Genomic DNA, 16,113 nt, shown 5'->3' on the forward strand with positions numbered 1-16,113 from the left:
ATAGGTAAGTATGTTAAAAGTATGTGGCATATGGTAAGATTTTTAATGTATGGCAATGACAGATCTGGCAGTTAAAACTAGCACCTGTTATTGTCACTCGGTTCTCTTCACCGTAAGCTTCACACCATCACCACACTCTACACATACTATCCTTCAACTTGTCATACATCACTGGATTCTATTATTAACAATCTCTTGACATAATCTTACCTACAACTATTTAACTTATTTAATCAACATACATCACACAAATTAGCTGGAAAGATAAACCCTGTGCCTTTATCTTAACTTTACTAAATACATGATTAAAAGAAGAAATTTACACCTTTAGATATGGTTTTCTCAATTTCAAATATTTCATTCTTAACCAGCACTTTTTTTTTCCATTGTTATGGATAGCTCATTCATAACTAGTATCACTCATTCTTAATTAATATATGAATCACACTCATTCTTCACTAGTATGGATCACATACCATTCTTAACTAGCTGATACAAATAATACTCATTCTTAATCAGTGATCAGAATATTCTGTGGATCACTATACAGTATTGTTCTTATTCCTAATAGAGCTCTGTGAATCACACTCATTCTTAACCAATATACATGTATATCCCTCCCATTCTTAACCAAACATAATTTTAGAGTCTTACAGTAAGATCAAATATATAAACAACATACGTTTACAGATTTTGAATATAGGATAGTCTGTTGATGTAAAAATTGTAATGGTATCTATATTTAAACATGCTATGTTTATATCTACAAGTCGGATGTGTTTAGCATATATCATCTGGTTATCTAACATATGGACAAGTAGTTTGACTAGTTCTTCTCTCCCCAGTTCAATCACTCCTCTCTCTGTATGGTACTGTGGCAGCTGGATACAGGGACATCTGGCCAACTGTCCTGTCCCTACCATTCAACACATTGGTTAGGTAGGCAACACAAGGTTATAACCCATATGTAAATTTACAACCTATTACATACATTTATTTATTGAAAACCGGGTGACGTATATAATTTGTCATCTATTAAACATCATGCATATATTATAATATACAATGCCTATTATCAAATAATAAACATTAACAGCTGCCTCATATTATAGAGCGCTTTAGTATATCATAAAGCTCAAAATGGTATCTCAATATAACATGAAACTAGTATAAATTGTATGCTTATCTCTTCCAAGTTTTCATTATATTCTAATCAGTGGTGTGATAAATGGTGGCTGATTGCTGTCTGATGCTCTCGGTGTTGAGTGTTTTATTTTTTACCTGGGCATCTTTGGCAGGTTTCACACCAGCTGGTATTTGTTAAGTAGAGAGATTTTTCCACAGCTGTTTTCAATACAGGCTAAGGTTGTGCTTCTCTTCTCTGCTTTTTGACGAGGGCCGTATGTTTATTTAGTAACTGGCTGTCTTGGAAAAACAAACATGATGTGCCAATCAGATGGGCCGAAACTAAAACCAGCCAATGAGTGTGGAGGGCGAGTGTTAGGGTGGTGTAGATAAACAGGAAAAATGGCACATTATCAGGGAGAGGAAGAGAGCGGGAAGAGGTCGAAGGATACCGCCAGAATGCCATCATAAATATCACCTGATTTTAAAAGTCACGAAAGGCAGGCAATTATTCCAAGATATTTAAATGTAAGCCAGACATTGACTTTCTATTGAAGGTTATTCTTAATTCCTCCTTTATTCCTCTCAAGTTTCTTCTACATACAATATCTCCCAGCCTTTAACATGTACACTTCAATTTACCTGACATTTTAAATTCTACTGCACCAAAAAAACACAAGTTAATAAAACAAAAGTTTTCAAATTTGAAAATGGAGAAAAAAAAAATCGCATTGATGTCTAACAAGATTCTAATGAATTTGAGTGTTTTTGTAGTAACTTTAGCTTTTTGTAGAAAAAGTGAATTTTATTTACAGTATTTCTGGTAAACACATGAAACACTAATTATATCTCAAACTTTAAAAGTTTAAAACTTCTAAACATGGCCCAACTTAAAAAATCTCAAATTACAAAATGCCAAGAGTTGAAACTTCCATTAGTCTTTGAAAACTGTAATGACTTTCAAATGTTATCAACACATGGTAATGTTTTGAAATTTTTCTGCTAGAAGCATAACTGGAACAAAAATTATTTCTTGATATCTGCACCAGATGCATAATTGGGCTGCTAAGGCAGGGGAGGTTTTTCCTTGCTTTTGCTGAAAGGAAAATAATACTCTACAAATACATTTCACATCTGTTAATTATTTTTTAAACTGAACATTTTTTCGTAATGTGTTGGGAGAGAGTATTTCACTGAAGGATGTTTACAGAAGGCCCAAGTTTGAGAAATCGACCAGCTGTAATTATCATCAAGCACAAATTGACGAGGAAAACATTCGCTCTTTTACAGATCACCAAAGTTAGAAAATCACAATTTTAATGGTGAGACATTTCAAACTGAAAAAATATATCAGTTGTGGGAATCTGTATAAATGGTTTTAATTTTCGATTTCATTGGGATAGGTCTATCTAATTTAAAACTGGTTTCAGTATCAGCTGGAATATTCTTGGTACTCTTAAGCACTTTCACTTCAGACATCTTCTGAGATGACATTATGTATATGACGATAATGCATATTCATTCTTACATAGTTGAAATGTTTTGGGTGTTGTTGTTTTTCCCCACTACAGTGCCATTAGTGACATTAATGAGTCTATATTTAGATAAAGTATTGTATGAATTATTCTATAGTATGTTTTACACTGTGTCAGGGATGTTATGTACATGTCTAGTAAAACTATTGGTCATGGCTGATTGAAGATTGGAACTAAGTAATGCAATTACCATCTGGCATTTCCTCTCTCTCCATCCTATCTCCTACTAACTCTTACTTCTAACTCAAATCATGCCTCATTGAAAATTTTGACATTCGATAGAAGTAACAGATATTTGGCAACCTCTTCAAGCTGCTTTTTGATTAGTAATTTAGTTGGTGAAAATAATTTTAACTTTACATTCCTTGGTTGTGCAACTTAATGTGTCATGAAGACTCAACCCATTTCTGGTTATATACTATTTATACCCCCTACTGATTTATAAATCATATACCATATGATCATCAACTTTTAACCTAGCACTGAAATGAGTTTGTTGTAGTTGATGATTAAAACCAGTTTACTTTTCAACTGGCAATATAATGAGGTAGATACTGAACCAGAAGCCATATGGTCAAACCCATTCACAAATCCTGTTATTAAAGATTAATAAAATGAATATTAAAAAAATAATCAATTTCAGTATTTGAAATGTTAATGTATCTTATAATATGATTGCATATGGACAAAACTGTTCATTCCTAAACAAAGTTTCACGATTTCCAGTGAAATATGGTTTCATTAAAGATACATTATGGGAGATACGATAAAAAGATGGCAGTTCTCGCTATAATAATTTAAAACTAGATAGTGTTACGGTAATTTGCTGAAAATTTCAGTCAAATTGATCCACTATGAGCCGAGAACGAAGCGGGTGAAATTTACGCATAGTCTCGGTCATCATTACTAAAATCATTAATATAAACAGCATAGTCTCGATTATCCACTGTTTTGATTTAATTATCAATGGCCGTTAAGCGGCATATAGGAATCTAATCCAGCCAATATCGAAGGCTAGCCTTGACATCAAGAGTTTATTATGGCCTGGATAAGTTAATTAATATCTAATTGATAATTTAGATAACATTTCAGGCCTAATGAAAGACTTGTAATAAGCAGATTTTGCTCTTGCATAATGCATGTTTAAACATGCATTATGCAATAGCTAAATCTGCCAATTGTTTAAACATGCATTATGCAATAGCTAAATCTGCCAATTGCAGGTCTTTCTTTAGGCCTGAAATGTTATCTAAATTATTAGACATTAATTAACTTATCCAGACCATAATCAACTCTCGATGTCATCGCTAGCCTGCGATATTTACTGGATTAGAATCATATCTGCTGCAGAACGCTCATTGATAATTAAATCAAAAAATGGATAATCGAGACTATGTTTTTTTTATCATACCAACTTTAGTAATGATGATCAAGGCTAGGCCAAAAATTCAATCGCTAAATTATTGGTTCAGAGTGGATCAATTTGACTGAAATTTTCATTAAATTCCCTTCACATTATCTAGTTTTTAACTATTATAGTGAGAATTGCCAACTATTTATCTAATCTCCCATAATGTATCTTTAACAAAGGTTTGTCCTTTATATAAACCTTACAGAAGAATTCATTGATGAAGCCATTGAAGGTGATAACATTAATTAAAGCCGTTTCCAACACACATTGCTATCCGGTTGCATTGATACTAGATTTATTATTTTACATTAATTCTGTGATAAATGTCCAGCAATGTATTGCTATATTATTATATTTTAATATGCGAATATAATTAATATCAATTACAATTTAATGCATGTATGTTGACAGGAAGAGTTTGTAAAGCTGTTATTGCTATCAATATTTAGTGTTTGAGATTCACTGATGTGGAAAGTTCACCTGGCTACTGCTCAGCTCTCCTAGTAAGCCATGTAGTCAGTTAATGAGATAGACACCTGTTGAACGCGCTATTACCCACACAACCAGGTGGGGAAACCATTGCCCAATCTGATCACTGCCATGTCGTACAGTGCAATTCAAATGATGCCAGAAATAATTTGAAGTTAGATCTACAATCAGTATTATGTTGTAGTTGTCAGCTATGGTCTAATAATATATTCTTTCATTTAGCTACAAATAGTTAATCCATTAGCAGTTCCACACATCTTTTTGTCGCTCAAAATAATGACAAGATGATAGTGCTACAACACAATTTTCAAATTTAACAAACTTAAAAGAGCTGCGATGAAATTTTGAAACTAGAAACAAGTACCTGCGTGTAAGTTACACAAGTGAAGACATATTAATAAAATAAGACACATTAAAGTTTAAATGCATTTAACAAAATCACAAATAGTTGTCTGTAGGCTCTGTGATATAAGAACACAGGTATATTGTGTTTAAGTTCAGAGTAGGTAAAATTATGGCACATGTTGATATTAAACCTGGTAACCATTTAGACCTGGTGAAATGGAAGGGTCTTTTTTCTATAAGTTCCAACAGACTAATAGGTAGCAGTTTGTTGTAAAGGTTCTTATTGCTGGTTTTCATCAACTAGAAATGTTAACAGTGTGAGGCAGAAGAATGGTAAAATGTTGCCTAATAAATGGTAAAGCTGTAGATAAGCAGAGTGTGAACTAATTAGCTGTGTAGATTTACTTAACGCTGTGTGGTTTACCTAAAATACTTTCACATGTTCCACATGCTGCTATTTCTTTAATTTAAACTAGAGACTTTAAACCTTGGCTATTACATATATTTCACTGACCTTTCTTACTCATACATCTCTCATGAATAAATAAATCATTGGTCTGCAGATTGAAAATTCTAATAGTTCTCGGCTAAGATATTTTGGTTCACACCAATTTGTAGCATTTCAAGAATTACCAAGTTTATTCTATTTATATACACATACATTTAATGGGAACATTGTTATCAACCCACATGGTACAGAAACTTTATTTCAGAATTGTTACAATTTTAAAAAAATTGTTTGTTCTCATCTTTTATATTTTAGTAAATGGATTTAATAATCTGACACTGAAATTATTAGATATCTTTGTTATATTTTAAAGAAAATTTAGAATTTGATGCTTTGGACATATGACTTCTGACCCTCTTATCTGTAAATGATTGAATTTAGTACAGATTTTATGAGCATAACTTCACCATTAAAATTACTATTTTGGTGTCTGCTTTCTCAATAATTATCTTGATTAGCAAGGTTTATGTGAGATTTGTTAAACTGGGGAGAAATTCTTTTATCAAAGATGTGTGGATTCTATTAAGAATCAGTTGGAGTGTGGCTAATCATTCACCCAGCTCTTGCGAAGACTTTTACATATGTTGTATATCTCCTGCTTGATAAATTGTAAAAATGTTGTCTTAATTTGGCAGTCTGCTTTTCATTTACCTCATTCACTTCGAGGTGCCTCTCTTAATCACATACCTGACAGAGAAGGCGTCACATCATATTCATTTCTTCTTGCATCTTTTCTTCTCTGCACTATTTGTGAAAGCGTTGTTGGATATTTCAGTCGTTTGGGCTAGTTGGGAGACAACTCGTCAAGTTGGGATATTATAGAGTCTTTAGGTTATTGAACTTGTTGAAGCAGTGTTTAGAGAATAGAATCTATGAGTTTCTGTTGTTATTGTGATATATGTAAGGATGTATAACAACTGGGGGTATAATTGGAACTGGAGTAACCAGTATAATAGATATACTGGTAATAATCACATACCTCCAACACCTAATCCACCAACTGCTTGGCATGGTTTACAATACTGGGTATGATTAACAACAACTCTTCCTTAATGCTACTAGTTGGGTGGTGTGAAACTGTTCTAGATTGAATGGGTATGAAAGATGTGAACACGGTTTCAACCATGTTATAAACTACTTGATATTTAGAAGCTTCTGGATTTGTCTGAAGTTCTGTAAAATGTTCCTGTTTAATGTGGAATAATTTTATACCACTCCTTTTCATTTGAAACCAAGTTTATCTTTCCATTCTCGATTTGAAAATTGTTTATAAGTAAAATTCCTGTTGCTTCTCTAATGGAGGTTTTAAAGTGGAATTGGCATGATTTATTCAAGAAGTTCTTCTGGTGTGACACCTGTTAGTCAACAGCTGCAACAACACAACTTATCTCCCCTTGTTATTACAGCCTGTGTGTTAGCACTGTTACCAACAGGCGTTAAGTAGGAAACAAACTAGTGTTATCAAAGACAACTCTCTTAATTACTTGTTGTCTCTAATCACATCACATCAAACATAAATAAAATCATTTCACACACACACCAGTATAATAACTTGTCTGCAATAATCACTATTGTGGAAGCAGACTTAAAACCAGGAGAAATTCAGACAAGTATAACAATGTATTGTTTCTAGTGGCAGGGTCAAACACATCAAACCTATAATACATTATTTACTATGAATTATGTTTCCTTTATATAATACAATATTCTTTTGATATTATTTTACAGGGTAGTCATTCTTCTGTTCCTGGTCCTGATGGAAGACCAGCTGAAAATAAAAGTAAATTTTCTAGTACGTATAGCTCCAAGATAAATTTTATGTTTGTCCATATGACATATACATTTTAAAAAATAAATACTCCCAATCAAACTTCTATTTTACTATGACGTTTTTACCCGTCTTATTTAGTAATTTCAAAGAAAAGGTCAGGTTTTTGCTAAATTATATTTGTCCTAATTTTATCATGCACTATCTACTAGAACATGATTTGCTTAGCACAATATATAATATAAATTTTAGCGTAGCTTATCAATAGTTTGCTCTATGTATGTTATTAAACTTTTTTAGTTAGATGTATTTTAATAAAGATAATTATTTGGCGAGTCAATTTTGATAACCAGAAGTTGATTGTAATTTACCGAATGACATGTAAAGAATAATTGAAGTAATTGTAGGTGTATTTTGTATTACAGCATTAAGAGAGCAACCCTCTGATCAACCCACAACTGATGGTAGTATAAAAGTAGAAAAAATAGACAAGGGTGGAGATGCAAAAGTAACAGAACCTAATAAAAAAGCAGAGAAAAAAATCAGTGCACCTCCCACTAAAAGATCTCGGTATGATTTCTTTTGATTGTCAGAATTCTTTTTTTTACCTTGAGTTTGTAAACAATATTCAAAATTAGAAATGGTTGGAGGAATAGACATAGATGACTTCTGTTTGTAATAATCAAACAACACACCCAGGGACAGGGCTCACACTGTTGGTTGGCAAAGTCGCAATTTGTGATAAAAATATGAAAGTGGCGATTAAAATTTGATTTTGGCCATAATGTTTTGCGGTACTAGCGATTCTTTTTGAGAACTGTCGAAAAAAAACCCATAAAATTCTAATCGTATTTATCCTGGATTGACCAATATTGAGTGTCAATTTCGTGGCAGAATACTATAAATTAATCAACTGGTTGATAATCCCTATCGCGTCAATGAGGAATAGTAATCAGTTTTCTTGGATTAATGATTAATTGATTGATAATTGCCAATGATATATAAAGCCTATCTCAAGTCATTATTTATTCTTAATGATTAATCCAAGCGGTAATTATTTAATGTTTCATTTCATCTTAAAGATAAAATGGTAATACATGTAATCAAAATGGCCGACAGTTCCTTTAGAAGAGAATTAAATATTTTGATAGCTGAATTCTGTTCACTGTAGCTTCATATATGGCTTGTAAAATATACAAGCATGCCTATCGGATATCATTGTCAAATTATAATATCACCACTGGTCGAAAACGTAAGAACGAGTTGAATAGCGACAATTCTTGAGCGAGAAAACAGTTCACCATTTGTATCATATTACCGTCGCCAAAATGCTCTAAGTAGTAAAAGTGAACTACGGGTATATTGTAAGCATCTCTCACAATTATAATTGAAATTTATATTCTATCAGGGATTCAGATTCTGATACCTTTACGGTACCTGAAAATAACAATAGCTGAGACATAAAATTGTTAGATGTTATCTTTTTTATCACACATTTTTGGCAGATAAAATATTCCAGTTAGAAAAAAATATGAAGATTTTTTTATATAAAAATTATCATCCATTTTGTTGGAAAAAAATTGAAAGTCAGTGTAAGCCCTGCCCATAGACATTGAAATGCAAATGCCCTGAAACTTTTTTTATTCAAATTTGCTAACCCCATAACAATGTATACCTTTGTAGCAGAGTTGTAACTGATGAAGAGGAAGAAGATGACACAAATCCTGAAGGTAAACAAGAACGGGAAAAAGTTCGCAGACAGGCTAACAATGCCAGAGAGAGGTAAGCTTATAATTTCATTTGAAACTGTGCATTTTTCTTTAAAAGACAAAGCAAAAAAGTCAAGCCCAATCAATTCTAGCTAATAGTTAAATAAAACACAAATGTCAAGCAGATAGTAATGAAGAGCTCTTTTTTAAAACTTGATCAATGCCAGGATATTTTTTTTAGCCCAAGTCTTCATTCTCTATTTTCACCAGCCTAATAATTTTGGGGATAAAAACCGGGAGTGTCTTCATTGGAAATACCAAAGCTGAACTGATGAAAACTATTGTATGATTTTACAACATTCCATTTGTATCTTTTCCCAAAAAATACTATTTAAAATATGAGATGGGTGTAAGGAATATAAAATTGTTATTGAAAAAAAAAAAGAAGTTTCGGATGACGCTAATCTGATACTTGAAAAGTTCTTCAAATAATGTTTTGACTTGAGTAAAAATTATGGCGTCTTTTTCATTTGACATGAATTATACCAGTTGAAATTTGTTAGATTACCAGTATATTAAATATTGTGTTTTTACAGAGTAAGAGTGCGAGATATTAATGAAGCGTTTAAAGAACTTGGAAGTATGGTAACTATTCATTGTTCAGCTGGACAACCTCTAACTAAGTTAATGGTTTTACAACAAGCTGTCAATGTTATCACATCATTGGAAGGACAAGTCAGAGGTTAGTAAAATAGGGATTTTGATGTGGGGACAAATGTGGCAGGATAGTTGTAAAACTTTTGAGCCATGTAAATGAGAAGATGATTCCTGTTATATCTAATTCCTAATATACAACTCTCACAAGCTATAAAAATATCACTAATTGGTGTGCAAACATGAATAGTTATTTTAGAGATCGTTTATATCTCATCATGGTAATTAAATTTCTAAGCTCATTTTCATGTGTCTTTATAGAACGCAATTTAAATCCTAAAGCGGCATGTTTAAAACGACGAGAGGAGGAGAAAACGGAAGATCTACCCGGACGTTCTATGAATTCTGTGAATTCAGTAAACTCAGAAGATTTGGCCCAGCAGGCAGTGCTGGCAGGTAAGGTATGTCTATCATTTTCAATTCTTTTTGATGTGGAAATTGAACTAATGAGTTTAACGAAGTAAACATGATTAAAGTTCTAATTTAACCACATGGCGGTGTTACGTGAAAGTATCCGAAATGTTTTTTAAGTTAAAATACCAGGCAGTTATTTAATAGATGATTTAACATTTATTCACAAACATGTTGCACATCCAAGTTAAAATCTTTATATTCTGATGAAGGACTTGCTCATAGAAAGGGAAATTCCCAGTCACTTGCCACCTAATTTCTCAAAATTTTATCCCAATGAATTAAATTTTTATGTGTGCATGAAGTTAAAGAGACTGAATGGTTATTTTGTATAACATAATTGTAAGTTGTCACTAAATTCACCATTTCGTCCTAAATTTTAAGACGATTAAATTTTCCAAGAAATAGGGAATTTCATTTAAACTGGATCATAAAATGAATATTTGAACCACATTTGGCAGTATTTATATTTCTGAACAAGTCCTTGATCGGCATAATGTATGTTTTGTACCAAGCCGTATTTAACTTTTGACCTTTTGGACAGATAGTGCGGCCCTGAACAACCAGGTGAAGGGAATACAGGAGGCTGGTGGTAGTACAACAACTCATCTACTGGATAATGAAGACTATTATTATAATGGACCAGTTACTATGAAATCTAGGATGGAAACGAGTATAATAGCAACTAAAGGCGTTTCATCAAACACTATCCCAGTGACTAGACAATGGAACTAAAACAATACACGGGAACATGCCTCCACCACCCTATATAATATAGAGACGCCATCATGCGATTAGTATATATATTGGTGAAGACTATATGACAGAAGTGCGTGTGTATTATTTCACCATCACCTTCATGCCTTATGTATGATAATATATGATAATCAGTGTATGACGGGGCTTTCACCCGATTTGGATCGTACAGTGCTGTCCTTACACAGGATTATTAACCTTGCAGTGAACAATGTTATGGTTTGTCACTGCCTTAGTTAATACCTACAGTGAGCAAATACTACAAATGATGACCTGTACCATCAAATCAACATGTTGTGAGTGAAATCTTCCACCTGTGTGAATATTGCCAGTTATGTATAAATGACAAGTAAACTGTTTGATTTGGAGCATTTCTCTAGTTTTCCTTCCTACTTGGAAGGTGTTGATTACAAATCTGACAGGAATATGTGACATCTCATTGTGTACATTTCATCATCTCATTTAAATTCGCAGCATTTCATTCACATTATTGAACTACATATTGACTTTCAACAAAGCATAATTTGAGAGTTCTTAATCTCATCTGTATGGCATAGTAAGATCACTGATACCAACACCCCCAGTGTTTTAATATATATAGCCGCCATGAAGTTTGAGTTCTAGAAGACGAAGTTTATTTTGCTATAACTTACAATCATGTGTTCATGTAGTTTTTGCTCTGCTGTTTTGAGGTTTTAGCACTGACAGGAAATTTTTTGGTGCATTTTATTTTGACATATTTCTCATTTGTACAAATTCAGTTTATATAAAAAACATAGAGACATAATATCTGCCTAGATTGATAGCAGTATGAGTGAATTCAGAGTGGTTGTTCCATATTATTATTGTGCCTAATTCAAGTTATGATGAGCACAAATTGATTTACCGAATTTGCATTTACAATGCTGTATGCCGAAGGAAGAGAATACAAATGCAAAGGATTTTATTATATTATATTTGCATATATTTATTGCATTATCACTTCCAGTTTTTAAATCTTGTCTATTTTTGATGAGTAGATTGCCAAATAACCCTAGCAAATTATTGTAGTTATATGTAACTTTTAGTTTTGCCATTGAGATGGCTTACAGGGGGACAGTGGGAATTTGTATATCATTGTGCAATTATATATTATGTCAAGAAGCATCAAACTTGTGTACATTCTAGGTAAACTTTTCTTATATTATGGCAAGTTGAAATTCTAAATTTTCTCCAAAAGTTGCAACTGAATATGAAGTTACCTCGCAAGATACAACTTGCCTCCGATATTCAAACTGCATTTACTGAATTTAGTCTTTTGACAAAACAGAATCCAGGACATGATAGATTTTATATTTTGGTTCTTAAAATTATTTTGTTTTAGTTGATTTAAAAATTATTTTATTCAATTATGTTTTAACAAAATAAGTTGTCCATTATGGACAATGGGAAGAATCTTGTTCCTTTAAGTTTAACCAAAATTCATGTAGGGGGTGTCGCAAAAAATCTGGGTCCAGAATATATCTACGTGGCAATGTTTATTTTTGTTTTGTGTGGTAGTTAATAATTAAAACCTATTGTACATTAATCACTAGCTTTGGTCATCTTTTAATTATATCCTAAAAGATTGAGGAATTTTTTTTTTTTTTTTTTTGAAAGTTGAAATGTACTTGTACTTAATACAGTTTATATAAAAAAGATTCTAAAGATAGGTATATATTTATATAGATAAAATATGAATTTGGAATGCCTCTCTACATAAGTCTATATCCCTTTACCGTTTAGATTTTTACCAATATGTCTTCAAAATTTTTATTCTGTCTCCTCGAACTTTTCACGAGTAGTTTTTAATTAAGATTTTTTTTTTTTACTCTTTCACCACCAAGATAAAGTTGTTCTTGTGCTGTGCACAGTACTTGTGTTCTCACATGATTCTGATTTTATTCACTCGAAGTTGTTCTCGTCACTGCACTGACAGTATACTAATTGTACTATGAATTGTAAATAAGATATAAAGTGTTGCTGTTTGATTTTCCTTTTATAAAACATGTTGATTTTTTTGTATTATGTGGCCAATTAAGTATAAAATAATCCATTAATAGCTTCATAATGGAACCAATTGAATTAATTACGCTTTAGAATCTCTAATTCATAATTGAGAAAATGCTATGAGAAATTTAAAATTCACAATTTGATTTTCCTGTTTGTTGATCCAATTTAAACAGCTACATGTATTATGAACTGAATTATGAATACTGACTTTTGAATTGGAATAAATAATATGAATATTAATGAAGTGAAATGTATATGCGGTTATTTCATAAGGAGAAAATACATGAACAAAAAGTTCATTCAAAATGATATTTTTATAAAAATGAATAATGAAAATATAATATAAAATATAATATAATTAAATATGAAAGCCATTCAAAGATGGCAAAATTTACTTTGAATGTATTATTGCGATTGCAAGAGATGTAAAATTGTTTCAATATTTTTTTTGTCATTATTAAATCTTGGAGTATTATTAAATTCTACTAGGTAATCAACTATATAAACAAAAGAAAATAAAACTTATAACAATAATATACCTTTCCTTACAGCGTTATTACTTGTATAAAGGGATACTTATAAAATAAAACAAGACATCTTATTGGTCAATCTGTTTATATACACTGTTCTCTGATTGGCTGAAATGTTGTTCCACAGATTGTTATGTGGATTGGGCTTCCAAACTTCAAATTTTACCTGCATAGGACCATTATCATTGTAATACCCATACTATGTAAATTAAATATCAGCATGTTTTGAGCTAATAAATCTTGCATGCCATTAAACCTGTGTTTTACTTTATTTTCTTTCTAATGTGCATTTTGATTTTCTCGATTATAATTTCTTTTATAAACTTTGACATGTCTATCAACAAAATGAAAAATTGAACTTATTATGTGACTAATAGGCTCGCATCACTCAAATAGATGCTCCTTAAATACTGTTATACAACATTTAGACTGTTTATACACAAATCACAATTCTATGGAATACAATTACCAGTACTGTTTATTATGGAGCAACGTTTCGACTAGGTTTCCCTAGTCTTTATCAAGCAAGCCTGTTTAGGAATCCAAATTTTGATCTAATTTATTTGAAAATGCAGAGAAAGAATATTTAACCTCCTGTTCTGTGTACATGTAATAATTTCTCGACTTATCTGACTCTTAGATTTTAAAATCAGTGCGAAAGGTAGTCTGGTTTGTCTGACCTTATATTGGCAATTTGATGGTCATCAGACATCAAAAAGACCAGAAGTGTAAAGGCTGACCTGTTGTTCTCAACTACATGTAAATGTTTACAAGACATCAATTTCTGTTACTTAGATGGAATTAATGTCTCCACCTAGGGTAACATTGCAGACAAGAGATGCCTATTTTTACAAGACTGGGGTAAATCAAAACCTTGACTACTGCTACTAGCGATTTCAGTCTGCATCCACCTTGGGTAATACCTTGAATTGTATTTTTTTTCTCCGCTCTCTTTACCTTTAAGGATGTCTTATACATGTATTGTTAGATTAGAATTGAATCCCCACACCCCCATTCCCCAAATTTGAAACTTAATAGTATACATAAATTGTAAGAAAATATATATTATAAATAGTAAAAAATAAATAAATTGCTATATCAAAATGCATATAAAAAAATTTGAATGAGATTTTAATTTATTCCGTGCATGTATTATAATATTACCATAGACTAGCACTGATCAGCTTAAAGGACAAGGCAGAGCAGGACATGTTATTGTGCATTAAAAAGACCAAAAAAATCATGAATTTATAATAAGTGTTTGGGGGCTGTATACAGGATAATAATTTGAAAAGCCGATCAACATGATTTATGCACAATAATGTTTATGTTCATGACACAGAGAAACCTACTGATTGTAATAATTAATTACAGTTTTTCCCTTGAAAATAATGTATATTGTGTACAGTGTAGAGGCTAAAGAAAGTTATTCAACCTTTAATGACTCTGACGAATTACCCACAGTGGGCTTCGTTCTCTGCCAACCTATCATCGACATTCAAACGACTTCATATAAACCGGGTCATTATTATCCTGGCGGGTTGTCTGCGATATCACCTCGGTGGAAGCGGACGTAAAATACAACTAACCCACACATATCCTGGCGGAGTTATAGGTAAATGGGTCTACCCGCGAGTTATAGGTAAATGGTATTCAGCTGGAATTGTGGCGATTTAATTCGTCTGGTTTTGGCGTGAAATGAAAATCCTGCATTGACAATTTCAAAGGGATCTTAGACTACTGAAACTCTTTCCGTTGGTCATATCGGTAAATCGCTATCAGCCGAGCATGCTTTTCGAAAATATCGCTGTCTTATTTGTATATCTCAACTTTCTCATTCACTCAAAACGAGATGACAAATCTACACAGTGTTTAAGTTTAAAGACCAGGACCTTTTTATACGCCCATATTTTCATGTGGATGAATATTGTCGTTGCCCCAGTCAGTCCGTCCACAATTTGTTTGTGGACACCTTACAGGTCACAATTCTTATCCGATTTTGACGAAACTTGAAATATAGGTTTATCTCCCAAATATTTCGGTTCTTTTAGATATTTGCGCATATCGGACCGTAACTTCCTGAATTATGGCCCCTGTTTGTACGAAAAATCGCGTTTTTAGCATGTGGAACCTATAGAGGTCATAATTTTTATCCGATTTAAAAAAACTGTTTGAATATATCACCGTTACACTCTAACGATGGTTGAGTTCGAATTTCGTAAAAATCGGACCAAAACTGACAGACAGAATGGCCGCCCCTCGTACTCGAATAGCGTAACAATTATCTAGGTTGTGCATTCACCGTTACACTCTAACGATGGTTGAGTTCGAATTTCGTAAAAATCGGACCAAAACTGACAGACAAAATGGCCGCCCCTCTTACTCGAATAGCGTAACAATTATCTAGGTTGTGGACTCTAGAGATCACAATTTCTTCTGATTTTGATGAAACTTGAAATGTAAGTTTATAACCCAAAGATCTCGGTTCCTTTTGATATTCGCACATATCGGATCGTAACTTCCTGAATTATGGCCCCTGATTGTACGGAAAATCACGTTTTTAGCTTGTGGACCCTATAGAGGTTATAAATTTTATCCGATTTTAAAAACCGTTTAAATATTTCACCGTTACACCCTAAGGGTGGTTGAGTTCGAATTTCGTAAAAATTAGATCAAAATGGACGCCCCTCGTACTCAAATAGCGTAAAAAAAAATATGGTATATGAATGTTGTGGACCCTCTAGAGGTCACAATTTTCTTCTGATTTTGATGAAACCTGAA

At 32.4% G+C, this 16,113-nt stretch overlaps 1 protein-coding gene across 7 annotated transcripts in view; it reads left to right on the forward strand.

Annotated features, from left to right (window-relative positions):
• LOC126814521 (transcription factor 12) overlaps nucleotides 1-13,587 on the forward strand; it is a 92,085-nt gene extending 78,498 nt beyond the window's left edge. For 3 of the 7 annotated variants that reach the window (XM_050539691.1, XM_050539694.1, XM_050539695.2), the window contains 6 exons: nucleotides 7,142-7,205; nucleotides 7,607-7,751; nucleotides 8,865-8,963; nucleotides 9,487-9,632; nucleotides 9,866-10,000; nucleotides 10,560-13,587. In XM_050539691.1, coding sequence (XP_050395648.1) covers nucleotides 7,142-7,205; nucleotides 7,607-7,751; nucleotides 8,865-8,963; nucleotides 9,487-9,632; nucleotides 9,866-10,000; nucleotides 10,560-10,750 — 780 coding nt within the window. In that variant the 3' untranslated portion in view covers nucleotides 10,751-13,587. Of the gene's footprint in view, nucleotides 1-7,141; nucleotides 7,206-7,606; nucleotides 7,752-8,864; nucleotides 8,964-9,486; nucleotides 9,633-9,865; nucleotides 10,006-10,559 lie in introns of all 7 variants that reach the window. The other 4 variants (XM_050539693.1, XM_050539696.2, XM_050539697.1 and 1 more) reach the window with 4 other exon arrangements.
• Nucleotides 13,588-16,113: the final 2,526 nt, after the last annotated feature.

The sequence above is a fragment of the Patella vulgata genome, chromosome 3, assembly GCF_932274485.2.
Source record: "Patella vulgata chromosome 3, xgPatVulg1.2, whole genome shotgun sequence".
NCBI lineage: Eukaryota > Metazoa > Mollusca > Gastropoda > Patellidae > Patella > Patella vulgata.